General features: G+C 41.8%; 1 protein-coding gene across 1 annotated transcript in view; it reads left to right on the top strand.

Annotated features, from left to right (window-relative positions):
- The first annotated feature begins 2832 nt into the window (after positions 1-2832).
- Positions 2833-18261, top strand: part of SENP6 (SUMO specific peptidase 6) — a 31075-nt gene continuing 15646 nt past the window's right edge. The window contains exons 1-13 of the mRNA XM_053459142.1: positions 2833-3025; positions 6838-6931; positions 8825-8888; positions 9707-9846; positions 10710-10811; positions 12034-12104; positions 12483-12622; positions 13540-13927; positions 14102-14325; positions 15055-15231; positions 16000-16033; positions 16478-16675; positions 17525-17751. Coding sequence (XP_053315117.1) covers positions 2992-3025; positions 6838-6931; positions 8825-8888; positions 9707-9846; positions 10710-10811; positions 12034-12104; positions 12483-12622; positions 13540-13927; positions 14102-14325; positions 15055-15231; positions 16000-16033; positions 16478-16675; positions 17525-17751 — 1893 coding nt within the window. The 5' untranslated portion in view covers positions 2833-2991. The remainder of the gene's footprint in view (positions 3026-6837; positions 6932-8824; positions 8889-9706; positions 9847-10709; positions 10812-12033; positions 12105-12482; positions 12623-13539; positions 13928-14101; positions 14326-15054; positions 15232-15999; positions 16034-16477; positions 16676-17524; positions 17752-18261) is intronic.

The following is an 18261-nucleotide window of genomic DNA, read 5'->3' as shown; positions in this document are numbered from 1 at the left end:
CTGGTTTGCTGCCTTCACAGCTTGCCATCAGCGAGAGGACAATGAATTTCCCCTTAATAAAGGTATCATTCCAGATAATGTCAGGATGGCTGTCCGCCAGCTGAAGAAATACGGTAACCCAGGTACCGTATTTCTCCATGTATAAGATGCACCTTTTTTAGAAAAATGTGGGGTCTAAAAACTGGGTGCGTCTTATACAGCGGTGGTAGAATTCCGGAAATAATCATCTGTAGGGGAGCTGCTGCTTACCTCTGTGTTGCTCAGCAGCGTCTCTTGTTCCGTTGAGGTGACACAGAAACCCAGTGGAGTCACGTGAATGTACGTCACATCACATGACTCCGCTCCGTTCCTGTTCGAGCAACACAGAGGGAAACAGCGGCCCCCACGGAAGTCTGCAAGCGGCACCACAAGATCTGCAGTTCAGGTAAGGGTGGGGCAGTAAATTAATGAATATGTGTGTGTGTGTGATAGCATGGATGGGTCTGTAGGGGGCACAGGGAGGCTGAAGGTGATGTGCATGTACTGGCTGCCTGAGCATGATAGCTGCTAGCAATTATTAGCAGTCCTAACATCAGTCACACTCATATCATGCCCAGACAGCCAGTACAATAGCTTTATATAATATATATTTTTTCAAATTTTGGGCCCCAAAATTAAGGTGCGTCTAATACATGGGGAAATACAGTAATTAATTTGCTTTTTCTCGCCATCGTATGTAGACCTTGGCCACAGATGTGCCACTCAACTGCATCAAAATAATCTCCAATCTCCTTAACAATTTTCCATTTTCTTGTAGATTAAAGGATGCCAGAAAATTTATATCTAAGCTTAGATGAAGAAGAAAGCCATCCTCTCGTAAAGACTGAATATCATATTAAAGTAAAATAACAATAAACCATTGTTAACAATTTGTCTAGCTCCCTCACTCTGTCCCAACAGTCACAGTGACAATGCTTTGGGCCTATCACCTCACCCCACATATAGATGATCAACCCTATAAGCTGAATACATTACCAAGAAGTGTGGTGGAAGGTATCTCTGACCTCGGTTTTCATTTTGTTTCATACAGCTTGTCAATAAATCCCCAGGCTCCAGGTCTGAAAGAACTTATTAACCTTCTGTTCTATGTCAAGACTGGCCTCCAACAATTCTAAACAGTCTTTTGATTCTGGCTTTACTTCTCTTAAACATCTTTATATGCAGTTTACACACTCCTTGAATCGGTCTCCATACCAGGATGAGTGCCCCTATTTCTTCCACCACAACAGGAGTAAATGAAATCCTATTTTAGGTAGAAAACTGATTTCTGGGCTAGTTTCTAATCTTCTAAAGTTCAGGTGGATAGAAAATGACTAATCTTCTGACTCCTCTCAGATTTGTCTCCTCCACAGTTGGGTTGGGTTATATTTGTCCACCACTCGACATTCTCTAAGCCTTTATTCTGTCTCTCTTTTCTCCTTGCTTCTTTTGGAGCAAGATGAAGTACTTGATGTTGGTGCTTATTTACCGTTTATGTTTTAAGTATCCAAAACATTGTATACTTTGAAAAATGTTTACAATATTGTGAATCATCTGCATCAAATGGCCAAAGGGGGACACTAAAAAAAAATTATATGACATAGTGACCCTGTTGATAGCTATTTATGTAACAGAAAAACAAGCATTTAGAAAAAATAATCTCAGGGGTATAAGATCCCTGGGAAGTCTTTCATTAGCCATTGTTGGCTTGCAGAGAGTAAATCCTGCGTGCCCTTTGACAAACAGGCAAGGCCTGATAAAAGAGCTTTGGGCCCTGAAGCATGCCCAACAATTTTTCAACATTTTTTACTCCAAATACCACAATAGCTATTGTATACATTTATTCATCTGATAAAGTCTTTAGATGCCTCCTTTACTGTCTGTTTTTTTTTTACTTCTTTGCTTTTCCCACCTTTACCAAACTCCTTTTATCCCCTTTTCTCTTTCCTTCTACCTCTTTGACACTTTCTTCTGCCCAATTTTTGCACCTGCCTCCCTCTTGTTTACCTGTCTTTTGTGTAGTATGTTGCATCTTTTGTTGCTGGCAACTTTTTTGCCTCCTCTTTTTCCTCATTATCTCTCCTCTATCTAAAGTTCTTCTTTTGCTCGAAATTTCCCTGTCAAAATAAATTACAAAAAAGGGAAATAAAACAATATATCAATCAATTTAGTTTCATTCGATGATAATAGATAGATATAGATGATTCTGCCATGACTGTGAGGTAGCAAATCTCGATATCCCACGCACTTTTTCTTATTAGCTCACTGCACATATAAACAAGAGCAGAAAAAATGCAAAAAAAGGGGGAAAACCTGCAAAACGAAGAAGCAAATAAATGTCCCAATTCTTATTTGTATAAATGGCCAATATATCATGAGAAAAACGCCATTAAGCTAAACTTATCCTTCATCCTCCCCAGCAGAAGCTCCAATAATTATTGCCCATTAATTACGTCAGGAAAACGGGCACATTAGACGGCTGCTTCATCTGCCGCCAAATTCTGTGTTTCTAAGCATCCTGAAACGAGATGCAGACGTTACCGTCCACAGAAAACCCGCCGCGTTCTTGCTCGTCCGTTATGCGTTCGGCGCTATACACGGACCGAGGTACACTGCTAGGCTAGCACTGACAGCACTGTGAGCAGGCGCAGGGCCTCCGGGGGGCAGGTGGCGCTGCAGTGCCCGGGGCAGTGCGCTTATAGTGAGAGCAGTGCTAGGTATACGAAGCAGAGAATAAACCGCTTGTTGTTTCCAGTGTGTGAATCCCAGCTCCCCCCTCCCGGCCTGTGAGTCCAGGCTCCTCCCTAGCTCCGGCCTCCTGTTTCCTCTCCCGGCTCAGGCCTGTCTAATCCCACAGTCTCCCAGTAGCTGTCCCTCCTCCGGCCTGCTTTCCTGACAGGAGCCGTAGCTGGGCTTATCCCCTGCCCGAGGCCGGGGTTCCTGGCGTATGTTGGTCATGGAGTGAGTTGGAAGATGGCGGGCAGCGGAGATAGCCGCTTTCTGGAAGGTGAGACCCAGGCCGTGTCTACAATTCTCCCAGTGTTTATTCGTTCCCTGCCGTGCTTCACCAGCCATGATTACTATGTTACGTGCGGCTCGGCAAATGCAGTCTTTGTGTGCCTACGAAAAGCTTTCATGAGGTGCCCCCCTGGCAGAGTCTGCTTGATGGGTCCGGTGTTGCCCCCTTCACAGAGTCTGCTTGATGGGTCCGGTGTTGCCCCCCTCACAGAGTCTGCTTGATGGGTCCGGTGTTGCCCCCCTCACAGAGTCTGCTTGATGGGTCCGGTGTTGCCCCCCTCACAGAGTCTGCTTGATGGGTCCGGTGTTGCCCCCCTCACAGAGTCTGCTTGATGGGTCCGGTGTTGCCCCCCTCACAGAGTCTGCTTGATGGGTCCGGTGTTGCCCCCCTCACAGAGTCTGCTTGATGGGTCCGGTGTTGCCCCCCTCACAGAGTCTGCTTGATGGGTCTGGTGTTGCCCCCCTCACAGAGTCTGCTTGATGGGTCTGGTGTTGCCCCCCTGGCAGAGTCTGCTTGATGGGTCTGGTGTTGCCCCCCCTGGCAGAGTCTGCTTGATGGGTCTGGTGTTGCCCCCCCTGGCAGAGTCTGCTTGATGGGTCCGGTGTTGCCCCCCCGGCAGAGTCTGCTTGATTGGTCCGGTGTTGCCCCCCCCCGGCAGAGTCTGCTTGATTGGTCCGGTGTTGCCCCCCCCCGGCAGAGTCTGCTTGATTGGTCCGGTGTTGCCCCCCCCTGGCAGAGTCTGCTTGATGGGTCTGGTGTTGCCCCCCTGGCAGAGTCTTCTTGATGGGTCTGGTGTTGCCCCCCTGGCAGAGTCTGCTTAACGGGTCTGGTGTTGCCCCCCTGGCAGAGTCTGCTTGATGGGTCCGGTGTTGCCCCCCTGGCAGAGTCTGCTTGATGGGTCCGGTGTTGCCCCCCTGGCAGAGTCTGCTTGATGGGTCCGGTGTTGCTCTTTTTGGAACCGCCCATTGGTTTGCAAAGCTTTTCTCTTAGTGTTATTATTATGTTATTTCATGACCCTCAGCTCCTCTTGAGGTAAACAATCCTCTCCTGGGGGCATTGCTTAAAGGATTCCCCTGGTATGTAGGCACTGCTTTAAACATTATTTCCCTCACTGGGTACAATCTTTGCTCCTCGTGGGGGTTTCTCAGTGGACACGGGCTTTGCCTTTGGTAGAGTTTATAGTAGGCACATGTAATGGGTTCCTTGCCGTGCACAGGCTTTGTCTGCTGAGTTCTGTACTGTAGGTTAGGGCTGGGTCAACGGGGCCACCAAAATTACCAGCTACTCACCTGTTTCCTAGCGTCATCATGTGAGCTGCAGGGGTTTGTGGAGAACTGGTCTGACCTAACCTCTGCCCTCCTGATGACTTATAAAGGGACAACCTCGTACAAGAGTCACTGAGTTGACCCCTAAGAAAGTACGGGCAGCTGCTGTTTTTAAATGCATGTTTCGTACTGAAGCCGTGGATGTACACAAGCATGTTCCTAGTCCTATGTGTGTGCCTAGTCATGTGCATTTCACCCCTCCCATGCATTTGCCCCTCTCTCTGCCCACAGCTCCTAAACTTGCATGAGAACACATCACCCGCTCCCTGTGCTTATATTATTATTAAGATTTTTTATAGCGCCGTCAGATTCTGCAACAAAGGGTAGACACGACATAGCAAGTAATATATAACAAGATGGCATACAGAAATGAGGTGAGGAGGCCCTGCTCAAATAAGCTTCCAATCTCATGTGAAATACTCTCCACCAGGCTGCTCCATTGCTTGCTTGCGCAGAAAGCAATCCAGAGCTGCAACTTCTCCTTACAGTATGTAACTCTTTTAACCGTTTAAAGAATGCCTGTTAGGTATGTACAAGGAAACTGATATGCAGGAATCAGTGAGGCAAGCACTGTGTAATGTCATGCATGGGTTTTACATATATGTACTGTAGGTATATTTTAGTGCTAATAGATGTATGGGGAGGATGTCAATGTTCCATGTGGAATTTAACAAAATATGTGCAAGAAGACGAATGCCACCATATTCGTTGAAGAAAGTATGCAGTCACCAAAGGTTTTGAGACCTCTGTGCTCTCCAGTAGAAAATCTAGAAAAAGGGACCCCTGAGTTCTCAAAAGCTTGAGCGCAGCATGAAGATCACACACGCGTACATCAGAGAAAAAACAACTTTCTTGTATCCTTATACATTGTTTCCCTTTAAAAGGCATAACATATTGGACTTTTAAAGGGAAACATTGTTGCAGAAGTCCTGTTTCACTGACCCAGCTCTCTCATGTTGTTGGTTTGCACCTGCACAACATCATCGCTAGTTTGTCTCTTTGTAGACTGTTGGGAGACAAACTCATAATTATTTGTGAAGCCTCTCTTCCTTAAGTAGGGTCACTGACAGCCTCCCACAGGGAGACAAGGACGTGATTTCCTTCTCAGAAGAGCTGAGGTCTGTAAGGCTCAGAGCGTTACTTGTAGAGAAACTTATTGTAGATGCATTTATTACATTTAGAGAATTGCCTTGTCTTGCCGTTCTTATACTTTATTCCTGACCTGGAGCTAAAAAAATGTGTTGCCGTTGTTTTTGTGAGGCACAGTCTGTGATCTAAAACCAGCACCGTGGGATTGCTGCTGAATTCACTATCTGTTAAAGCAGTGTTCGTTGATTTCTTGATCCTCACAGGCTGGTTGGGTAATTTTAGGCAAACTGCTTACTGCAACATTGGCAGACACAAGACGTTCATTATAACAGCAGATGGGTCTAGCTGTAGTAATTTGCTTCATAATATGCACATTTCATGTTTTTCTTTTAAGATGTTTAAACCAGAACAATTACATTAACCCTAATGTGTGGAACTATGTTCCTTTGAGGTACCATGACTCAGAATCCATGCCACGCAAGTCTTGGTGCCACTTGGCCAGTTCCATGATTGTATTTTTCATCAGAAGACCCTTCACTATGCAGTAGCTGGTGGCAGTAGACTTTGTAGTTTGCAGCTATAGCTAATAGGCCAAACTAAAACTTTTTTGCCATGGTTTGCTCATTCCACGTGGTTGTGGTTCTAGAAGATATCCAGATGGTTTGTAACTGGTATCCACTGAAAATTTATATTTTATAAGAAGTGTGAGTAAATACGTGTAATGTTGTCTGTACTTACCACAGAACAGCGAAGAGAAGGCACCCACAGTACTATTTCAGAAACCTCTTTCCAATTCATATAGAAGCTAAAGTTCTGTCCCCTTAAAGACACTCCCCTGTCCCACTTCACTTCTTTAATGCAGTTCATTTTACATGGGCTTAGCAGGTTACATGACCTCACTGAAGGAATGAGTGGAGAACGCTGGTAACTTTGTATGCACGTCACTTGGGTTCTTGGGGTTTGTGCCATAACAACAAGAGGTTTGTGCGGTCATGATGCCGGTTTCCTGCCCGGCTTCCATGTATGTAACTGCATGCAAATCAATGCATGCATTCTATTTTCACTGCCCTCCACCTGCTTACCATGTATGTGTTGTTGTGTTCGGCTTCTACTTCCATTACTGCCTTCATTAGAGACACAAGGGGAGGAAGAATTTTCCTCATTCTGCAAGTGCAGTAAAAATAGAACACACGTTTATCCTGGAACCGCGTTCAAAACCAGTAACTGCTAAATCAACCTTTTTCAGTGACCCTGTGTTTTATTATATATATATATATATATATATATATATATATATATATATATATATATATATATATATATATATAATTAGTGTATTGTCTTCATTCCTGATTCTTAATAAACTGCTACATATTCTCATTTCAGCTTTGGAAAGAGCTCAGGCAAAGAAGGATGCAGGCTTTAGAAACAGTTGGACTTTTGACAACTCAGAAGACAGCGAAGGTGATGTTGAGAGAGAGTAAGTAAGAATGTCTGCATGTTCTTACTCTTTTAACCAAATGCTTTTATCAATTCTCATTGGTACAAAGATAAGACCGAACTCTTGATGTGATGGAGGCAAAATTACGCTTTCAGGGTAGTATGCTGTGTTTAATATTTTTAGTGTAGTAATATTTTTTGGTGAGTATTGCTAGAAGTGGTTTATTAAGAAAATACTGTATTTGCTCGATTATAAGACGTCTTATAATCGAGGTCGTCTTCTAATTAGACCTCAAAAAAACATCTGCTGGGGCCAGGCTGCTTACCGGTGCTTTGGTCCCGAGCAGTGTCTCTTCTATTAGCAGCAGGAAGCTAGCAGAGTGTCACATAATTCTGCCTCCCCCTCCTTCCTCTGGGGGCGGGGCCAGAGAAGTTGCTGGCACAGCCGGGCCCCTGCAGAAGTCTGCGAGTGGGAGATCTGCAGTTCAGGTAAGGGGGTGGGGGGGTTTCAGCGTGTGTATATATATATATATATATATATATATATATAGATAGATAGATATATACCTCCGGAAATGCCTTTTAACCCCCTATATGCCACTCTGGCATGTAGGGGGTTAAAAGGCATATCATGGGGCAGAGTGGCATATAGGAGGGCATAAGACATTTCTGCAGGCAGAGTGGCATATAGAGGGTTAAAAGGCACATCATGGGGCAGAGTGGCAAATAAAGGGGGATTAAGGCATTTCTGGGGGCAGATGTGCATAACTGGGGGGGGCAGATGTGCATAACTGGGGGGGCAGGTGGGCAAATAAAAGGATATAAAAAAATATATATTTTTCTCAATCATAGCTTTTATTAAATATGAAAAAATTGTTTACATGAATTAATATTTACTGGTAAAACTTTTTTTCCTATAGGGTAGTCTAAATTAATATTTAGATTTTGGGGGGACCTCGTCTTTTAATCAAGCAAATACGGTATATTTATTTAGTGTAATTTGTGAATGCCTTTACTTATGCCTGAGCTACAATATGTAATATTTAGAGAATGGGATACCTTACGGGTGCTAATGGGGGAGAAAATGAAAAGGTTCTGGCAGCTGTAATAAGGAACATGGCAGCTGGAAATAAAACTGTAACAATTGCTCAGTGTGTTGGTTTTGCTAATGAGCAGTTTCACAGACAGACGCTATATGCAATTTACTGCACAATTTTCATGCAATCTTGTCACTCGGGGTATTGCTTGGACTGCATTCATGGAAGTGAGACGACATACAGACGCTCATTCTGTTCATATTTCACCCTTCAAGGCCTCTAATTTTATGTTGGTGTATCCTGTGAATATGCATCAGTTGTTGAAAGGGCAGTAATGTCCTTTACAGATCGCTTTCCCTCAGCTAATTGAACAATTTTTCATTCAAACGCTGCTCCCCCTTACTGCCGGACAGCACTTCGAGGTCTCTCCGTACGCACACAGAGGCGTTGGGGCATGATCGCGCTGTGGGTTGAGCTCTGCCTTTTTGTGCCAAAGCATGCTTACCTGCTCAAGAGACATCAGCAGCCATGGAAGGCGGGAAAGAAAGAAACCTGTGATTTATCAAACTATCGAAAATGTACCTTTGTTTGAGACGTGACAGCACTGGATCCCTGTCGCGGAGCCGTAGCTAATGCACGTTCTTGGGCCAGCATTGTATACTGACCTGGCCCCCCAAAAGCAAAATGTTCCTATTTGCAGAAGAGAGTATTTCCATTCTTCTGCTTCGGTTCTCAGGAACCCTCAGCATGGATGGATTCTGCACCCCCCCCGATGTGCATTTGTGTCCCCAGCTCCTAGGCTCGCAGGAGATGTGTTCTGTGATACGGAGGTATTTCTTTGTGTATTTTGAAACGTTTTGTTCACTTTTTCCCCCCTCTCCTGTTCTAATCCGCAGTGAGGCGAATCTGCTCAATGTAGAGGAAAGTGATGGGGTCGATGCTCAGATTTCTGAGCAAAAGGCAAGTGGTAAAGTCGTCTTATGTGTAAGTATATGGTGTCTTGCTGAGCATTGCGCCAGTAATCATACAAAACGGTATGCTGTAGATTCCTAGATAAAAGAACCGGCTTTTACTGCACATTGCACATTTTTAACAGCATGAAAATCCCTTGTTTTGCTAGAAATATAGTGTTTGTTAGTCCAGCTTCTATAAAGAGTTGAATCCATGTGGAGCATTATAGTGGTCTGGCTCCACCGGTATCATTTGCGTGCAATCCCCCCCCTTTATTTTCTGACATTTTGTGTTTAGACTACCTTGTAAGTTATGCCGTATAATAAAGAATATTTGGCTGCTGGAAAAATATAAAATGCGCAGCGATTTTAGACCATTTTTCTTTTACTCCATTTTTCCATATATAAGCACATTCATTAAATCGTATGCGGCTTAGTATACTAAAAATGGACGAAAACATTTTGAATCCTTGTTTCAAAGCGAAGTACATGCGTAAATGAATTTATGCAGCTTAAATATAAAAATGGAATAAGCTAAGGTAAGAGAGAAAAAACGTTCTCACCGGCTTTTTGCCTCTATGGACCATTTGGAAAGCTGCGTGAAGTCTTCTGGAGCGGTTATTCAAATGATCAGGAACACAAAGTAACAGACAGTAATTGGGCATTACAACCACACACAGCTGCTAGTAATGTTGAGGTCTAGCTCAAAATCGCCTTGTAGTATTATTATATTTTCCTTGTTTCTTTCAGCCCTTCATTTTAGGAAGCCTTAGTTTATTTTGTAGACTCTTGCCAAGTAAATGAGCTGTTTGGTGTCTTTCTTTGCAGTCCAGACAGCTTCGGCCTGGAACAGCCCGGGGTCTTGGAGATGTTAGAACGTATGAGAAAAGGGGCAGAGGGCTGCACTTAAAGCCTTTAAAAGGGAATGCAATCGGCCTCAACATGTTGGGAACCAGCAAGAAACTTGGGTACAGTATTTATATACTTATTTAAAGAGTATGTTTCTTATATGAAGTGCCTTATAGGAAGCTATACTCCTTGCCTTTAAAGTTGGCATAAATGATATTCCAGGGACTTATCTCTTGGAATATTACAATATATGAAACATGAATGGAGAAATACTTGTTATGAGTACGTTTGATTTCTCATTTCTGTAAATGAGTAGACTGATATTGTGATAATATGTAACTTAAAACACCTGCAGTGGGTGAAGACTAAAAAGCTATAGATCTTTTATGATGCACAATAAAGATCTTGCAATTATTATTTATCTTACAATTTAAGACTATAGAGCTTCTTAACAAGTGTGAGAAGAGACCGGGGTTTGGTGCAATTCTGCCTCAAAGCTGTGCCGTGAGACTGGTCAAAGGAACGTTTAAGTCTCAAAGTGTTTTGCAGTGCATATTTTCCATGGCCGCCACTGCATTTTACTGCATGCAAATCAATCCAAGAAAAACAGGAGTAGATGGCCCGTCTAGCTGTCAAATTCTGTGTTTCCTCAACTGGTTCTTCTAATGAATGACTCCTTAACATACCTTCCCCAGTGACGAAAAAAAAGTGTCTGCCCTTTGCCTAGTGGTTGAATTACTGTATTTATATGTTAGGAGTCTTTTTTTTTTTTTTTTTTTTTTTTTTTTCTCTCACTAACTTTTTTTTAATTCTGCTCCAATTTTACACAGGGTTGGTATTAGGAGATAACTGAACATTGTGACATGTAGCTTGTATTCTCTTTGCTTGTACAAAAACACAGATCTGCGTGCATCCAGGAAGACCGCACCAGATGCAGACTACTAAATCATTTATGCAATTTTATCTTTTTCCTCCCTCTTAGAGAAAACGTACAGAATATATCAGGTCAAGGAACTATGGTACAGGGAAGACTTTTTCATCACACCAACATCCAGCGATCATCTGTAAAAACTGCTGCCCAAAGGTAATATATTCTTCTTGAGAATTCCTCTAGTGCTGTGGTAGTTATCTATTATATGAATCCTAAAAAAAATTAAGCTACTCACGGCTCCTGTAAATCCAAAACCTTGCTTTTAATAAGAGGTTCACATACAGAATATCAAAGTTTTAGTCTAGTGTCGGAACTTTTATCAAGATAACCTTCCCCAAGAAATTGTCTTTCAATACACTTACCAGGGCATCGTCCATCCAAACTAAGGAGATCCAGAAACTCAAACTCAAAATACTGAGAAAAACGAAAGAAGCTAAAAAGTAAATAAAACATGTTCCTACAAGTATTATGTATAAGGGACAAAAACAAAAATATATATAATCCAGAGCCCCTTGTCCTCGGCAGACTCAAATAGTAGTATGTTACCTCGGCCCTATGGAATCCCAAGGATAAAGCACTCACAGGATTTTCACCTCAGATAAAGATGTAGTTTATTGCTACATCAACGTTTGTCTCAAGTCTCCAAGACTGAAACGTTGATGTAGTGATAAACTACCCCTTTAATTGAAGTGAAAATACTGTGAGTACTTCATCTATTGTAGATATATATAATCTGACAGACCGCACGGTATAGCCTGGTTCTGTATGCTCTTCCAAAGGAAGTCCTGTAGTATCAGCATGAGATGGATTATTAAACCCAAAGGTTTGAGTACATTTTCATGTGATACAGGAGATTTCCTCAATAAAATGAATAAGGTAAAATTACTTGATTCCCTGTTGTGGAACAATAGTCTCTTTGGTGTTGCTGTTCTCGTTCTGTTCACATGTAGATGGAGTAAATTCAGTTTGCTTCACTGACCCCTCTGAGAAATTGTATAGAAAGTTGCATGACAGTAACGGGTAATCTCCAAATGGCAGTGGCACAACGCATGTTCTAAACACCACTTGCGAAATCTGAGCATATTTATACACCTATACTGATGAAACAGCGATTTGCAAATAGCTTTTGGATGTCTTATGCATTCTTTTTCCTATTTCAAGCGGTCTGGACAGAAGGGAAAGGTAAGGCCATGGTTCTTAAAAGGCAGCATCGCTTTCTTGTGTTGTAATACGCACAAACGTTTTTGTTCTACGCAGTCATTTGTTGTGTGTCTTGCATAGTGCATGTGTGGTTTTTAAATGTTACTTTATTATGGAAAATAAGGTATTTTATTTATATATATATAATTTTTTATTTTTTTTCTCTCATCTTAAGGAAGGAATACCCACCTCACGTTCAAAAGGTAGAAAATGATCCTAGCAGATTGGCACCGTCTCAGACATTAGGTGAGTTACTCTATTTGGCCGTGCCTGGGAAAGGATCTATAAAGCAAAAATATGTTGCAACCCTAAATGGGGCCTAATTGTCTTAAATGTGCAATGTTGCCTCGAGTGGGCATTTCATTTTATAATCTGGCATATTGAGAGTTGTTAAATAGTGTTTATCCTCAACTGCAGGGGCACCCAGCTTTTGTGGAGCTATAAAATCACACAATATAATGCCAAGTTCTGGCAGGACAAAGGGGTGATTGTGGTTCCCCAAAAGTTGTATTTGTGTTGATTCTCTTATATTTTTAGGGCTGCAGTACTGTACTGTGTCTTTCTCCATGTCATTTTAAATCTGATTAAGGGAAATGTTATGTTTCCCGAACCTTTGTTACACAGATAGTATGCAAGATACGAAGAACGACTCTGATTTGGAAACTGAGCCTGCAATAAAAAGGAAGGTTCAATTGAAGCGCCGCACCAGTTTACTCGAGACGGATGTATCAATGCTTCACACATCGCAAATATGCCAGCGAGAGGTGTGTCTCAGAAACCTGATAATACATTCGCATAGTATGTTATTTGTCTGGTCGCTTACCCCCTTATATTTATTGTGTACATGTTAGCTTAGCTCTGGAAGTAGCCTATTAGACTAGTTTAATGCCTAAGTAAGTAACTGGGTGAATACTAAAGGCTGATGGGAGTGAGCACTACCAGAAGAGGGTGCTGAAAAGATGCGAGTCCTGCACTTTCTAACCCATTTCATTTTAATGAGCTTATGCGCCATATAGTTAGGATACTTTTTAATTGTATTTAAGAGGAACAAGACAGTGGGAAGCCCCCTAGTGTCATGTATAGCACTACTAAGGAATCCACATTAAAGTACAAAGCATTGTTTAACCTGTATGGGGGGAAAAGGGACTTTAGGAGAAGCTGCATCCCCAGAGCTGCGGTGAAGCACTCTCTCTGTGATTTCGCAGCACTTTTTGGTTTCTTGCAGCAATTGAAATAAATGGGAGCACTTTTTGGTGCGTGAGCCAACACTAGAACTGCCAGCAGGCAGCGTGTTCAGTCAAAGGCATCTGCTTCAAGCCTAGTAGCTGGCGGGAGTGGAAAAAGAGGCGAATGCATGAGGTGGTTCTATAGAATCCCTCCATGCGTTTACAAGGGGAACAAAACCATTTTGTGGGGACGCCAATCTGCCATAAGGATTAAAGTTTATTTTCCCAAAGGACAAACCAGTGTTTAATTTTGAGTTCCAGTGTTTTAAAATGTTCTCTCATGCAGAGGGGAATTCCACAGTGCCATTTTCTGAATGGTCTGAATGCTCTTCCACGTTTTAAAGCGTCTCTGGTGGATTGTGTTTCACGCAGTATTACATTTCCCCACAGTGTCTGTTTTTGCATTTTGTTGAAGAACCTGATTGTGCTTAAACATTTGTGTTGCCTAACCCCAGGGCATGGAACACAACGACCTTCCCGAATACTGCGTAGCTTGTGTAAAGGAGAATAAAAATAAGACAAAATGCCAAAGTTGTGGAGAGATACAAAGACTTTGCAAACCAGCCGCATCCCTGACCGAATCCCCTCCTCTGTCTCGGCCTTCAATACATCAAAATACCCCGGGAGAGAAGTCTGTGAACATAGGATTAAACACAAAAAACTTTTATGGCTCTAGTGCTTACAGCAACTCTGATATTGGCGTGATATTGAAGCAGGACTCTCCCAGGTATAAGCAGTATCCAGCAAATGGGAAAATCCCATCCACCAATGAGGGCAGTGCAACCAAAGGTACAAAAGTGACGAGGCTAAGGAATACAAGATCATCTGAACCCAACGACCCGAGTAAGTAGGACTGTTTATTATGCTAATGAAACCTTTTCAGAGAAAAAAATTAGATGTGTACAGAGAGAGATGTATCATATATTAATGTTTAGTCCTCACAATTTATCGAACTATTTATATTTGTCTTTAGTGCGTCGACACAGATTAACTTTTCTCCATGTATATGTTTTTAAGTCGTGTTGTCTAGTGATGACGAGGAAGATAATGCCAGCACGGGAAGTGCAAACAGAATGGAGAGCATCTCTCCCCGGCCCGCCGATCCTGCCTGCTCCTCTCCGGCTCCCTCTTCTGGCAAAGTGGAGGCAGCGCTGAAAGAGAACAGCTTCATATTAGAGCATAAATTGTGTAGCAGCCCCCTTACCATTGCACTACCCAGAAAGGCAAAGATGAAAGACCAGGTATGACTTACATGTGTTTCATTCTCTTTGATTAATCAGTAAATGGTTTGGGGGTTTTTTCATAGCATTCGCTTTCTTTTGCCCGTGGAGACATGAGCGCTATAATTTTTTGTAAGATGTCAGAATTAATTTCATGATTTGTATATTACTCTGTAAAATGCTTTTAGTAGGACTTTCGGTTGCTGTATTCTCTCCTGACTCATCTAAGCAAATTTAAAGTATGAATGTTAATGCAACCTTATTCTGGGGGAGTTTGGGTGTTCAGTGCGTTAAGCATTTTTAATGGCACGTTAAGTTGATAACGGCCCACGCTGCAGGTTTGTATGACCATTACCTAAATACAGTGTTTGCCATATGTGTATATAATGTTATAATTACCTGTTTAATGCCAGCAGCACTTCTTGGTCCTGGTCATCATTGCTGCACAGTTGCGATGTGTGCTTTCTTCTTTTGTTCACAGACACGCTACATTGGGAAATTGCAAATTGTGGGTGCACAATGTTTTTGTAAAAAAATTACCTCCTGCACCTATAGCCATTGAAGGAATAAATATCCATCAGACTGATCAGAACCACCTTTAAGCTGGTTTTCATAGTTGGTTATCGTGTAGATTGATGCTTTGCTTATTCCATATTTCAGAAAATTAAGCAAAAACATCTTGAAACATGAATTTACTATTTGAATCTTCATTTTCATTTATTGAATAGTAGGATCTTTCTTGTTTTTCAGTTCGGAAATCCCGTCCCAGACACCCCTGTTAAACGACGCAAATGTTCATCATCATTAGAAGCTCAGTGTGAAACCAAGCCGGCGACTTTCACAAATAACATTTGTGAAAGTGTCATCCTGCGCTGCCGCAACGTACGAATAGGAACTTTCTGCCGAATGGTAGTGGAGCCTGTAGTGGTATGTAGTAGTTTAATTTGCTTAAACTGATTTCGTGTGTGTGGGTGTTCAGGCTTTTCAAACACATGTAGGATAAAGGGTCTTAAATGCAAAACACCACCGGCATCTGTATTGTGTAAATCCTTTTCATGGGAAAGCTTTTTAAAAATATTTGTTGAGAACCTGACCATGAACGGAAGTAATCAAGCTCACCCCAACTTTCAGGAGCCATTCCTATATTTATCGGGGCTCATTAAGCGAATATTGATGGCGGTCGAGCATTGGCTGCATATCTTTTTAGAGGCACAGATCTCAACAGTTGCTCAGATACTTAAATATAAAGCAATAGAAAATGCATGTAGTTTTGCTTGTGCTGTATGTGCGGCCAGCTATCTGCCGCCATGTTGTGTTTAAATAATAAAGAAGCCTTTTATAGAGGCACTTCACACCTCTAAAGAGTGTCAAACACACATGTGGCCAAACAATGCCATGTGGCCAAACAGTCCTTGCTAGAGGTTGAAGGGAGTTTATGGGGAAAACTTTGTGTTGGGTCCTCCTAATAATCTGATCTCATTCCATAAGGGTAAAACTTCTTTTATAACTACACTACAAGTTAAGATGGACTGATTGATCTGAAAAAGGAAGAAGACATAACCTTTTTTTTAGCTTTAAAAACATGTTCCCCTATATCCTTGCGCTGGATGTTTGTGCTTCTCTACTTTAATATTTTAAATCATAACATGACATTTTGGTTTTCAATACTTTTTTTTTTTTTTTTTTTTTTTGTAGTTTTGCCTTGACTTCATTCAGATACGGCTTGAAGGTAAGAAGTGTTTGTTTTTTGAGACTTATCGAGTGTTGGTGTTTAGATCTCGGTGTTGAGAGATTAAATGCAATATGCTCTGCCTACGCATGCACAGATGGTCAGCAATACTGCCTACGTGGCAGGGAAGATAAATAAGCAGCATTCGTGGAACATGCAATATTGATTTTAAATAATAATAAATTGGCCCCTTTTACTTGCTAGAAACTTTTGGGTGTTCGGGTAGCACACTGGCCTTGTTGTTAGCCTTGAAGGCCACCAGTTGGATAGAAATAACTTGGACCAAACGGAGCCTTTAATGTCTGCCTCGTCTCCTCCATGCCATCCTTCTTTGAAGTGTTATCCTTCCTGTGTTCTCTTTATACACATAATGCTGCATAGCTGAAATGTTGGACTGTTAATGTTGAAAACAAAATAGTTGCTAATGCTGTCCTTATTTTCTAGTAATACCCAGAAAGGCTGAAAGAGGATTCCAAGAAATACGGTTAAAGGCATCAGAGCTCATAAAGTGTGAATGGTGCTGTACTCGGAAACTCCCGGTAGTGTTTTTACAAACTGTACCGGCTGCTTGTCAAAGCCTGCAATCCCAGCTCAGTATGAGCAAAGATGACGACACTGGCTGGTATGACTGTAGATCTCCAAGTAAGTAATGTTTAAATATCTTTTGTTTCATAGCATATGGTAAACACACTGCATTTCAGCTGGCAACCACAGGAACATGTTTTGGGTTTTTTATGCCTGCTGCAGGGCCTGAAATGGCACCTATTGTTTTTACCCTCACACATGTATTTGTTTAAATAGAAAGTATTTTGTACAGAAATCACCCCTGGAAATAGCCAGAGTGGAGCTGGACCCTAGAAGGTTTATTTTTGTCTTAATGGGGGGGTTTAGTTTGCCCCTTTTGGATCTCCCCTTGAAGTCTTCAATGGTTCCTCTCTTTGTGGGGTGATCAAGCTTAGGGAAAGGAAGGAAGGGGTCAGATATCCCTTCGGGCAGTGTGGCCCCAGAAGATGAACTTGGGCTCTAGTAATCCTTTGTGGCCCTTATGGACCATTCACTTATTTCCACATTTCATATTGAAGTACTGTACCTTGGATAATAATAATGTGATTGTCACCTACGTCCCTTGTTGATTTCAGTGAGAGCGCTACAGCATATGTACAGGAAGTATACTTAAGTATGCTTTCTTTTTTCTGGTGGAGACAGCTAGGAGGAGAAGAAAAGTCAGACTCATTTGTAACTTCACTAACTAAAGGGTATAAACGCTGATTATCATGCAGGAAAAAAACATTACGATCTGCCCAAAATTTTTAGAGACGTAAAAAAATAATTAAATGAAGTAAAAATGCGGGAGAAATTAATTAAAAATGATGTACACCATTTAAGTTTACACTATGGGATATGCGAAAAAGGATCATTTATTATCGTAATGCGTTTCCATATGTAAGCTTATACTAAATGCTTTCTAATATCTGCTATTTTTTCTCGCAGATGTAGATGAACAGTACATCGTTTTAATCTTTGAGGACGTCCCTAACTTACAAGCAACTATTGCGTTTGAAAATATTCTGTTTGAGATCGGCAATAGAAATTGCATGTCAAAGTTCTTCATCAAGGTTTCATTTGATGAAGCCAATGGAAGACTGGTTGCCTTCACAAAACACACCGAAGACATTCCGTCACGTGGCTCGCTGCACAAGGGAGGTGTAGGCAAAGCCGTAAGTTTATTTAAATACTTAAAGGGATTTAAGAAAATAGGATATTATTTGAAAGGGTCTTAGAACAAGAAACGACAAATTAGAGGGTCAGGGGTCTTCAGATAATGTAAACAAGCTTTACTCTATTAGGTCGTTAATAAGTAGACCAACCTCCCATCAGAAGTGGTAAAGGCTAATACGGGGAGTGACTTTAAACACGCATGGAACAGGCATAAAGCTATCCTGACTCTTAAGACAAGGCCAAGAACTGGTTAAGGGCTTAGTCTTTACATCAGGAATAATGAGCAGGCTAGATGGGCCGAATGGTATAGTCCATGCGTTCACAACTGAACATATTTGAAACTAGTTGTCGTCTTAAGGTGCTCATTATCTGTCTTCTGAATTTAGCCCTTTGGTAAACAAATTTAGCATTAGAAATCAAACTTTGTATCGCTATTGAGTGTGCCTTTCCCAGAAATAATTTTTTAATAAGGCAACATTTCAATTTCTTTCGACTGCAGTCGGTTGAGA

This window comes from Spea bombifrons, chromosome 3, assembly GCF_027358695.1.
Source record: "Spea bombifrons isolate aSpeBom1 chromosome 3, aSpeBom1.2.pri, whole genome shotgun sequence".
In the NCBI taxonomy this organism is placed as follows: domain Eukaryota; kingdom Metazoa; phylum Chordata; class Amphibia; order Anura; family Pelobatidae; genus Spea; species Spea bombifrons.
The sequence above is the reverse complement of the archived record's forward strand: the minus strand, read 5'-3'. Positions and strand labels throughout refer to the sequence as shown.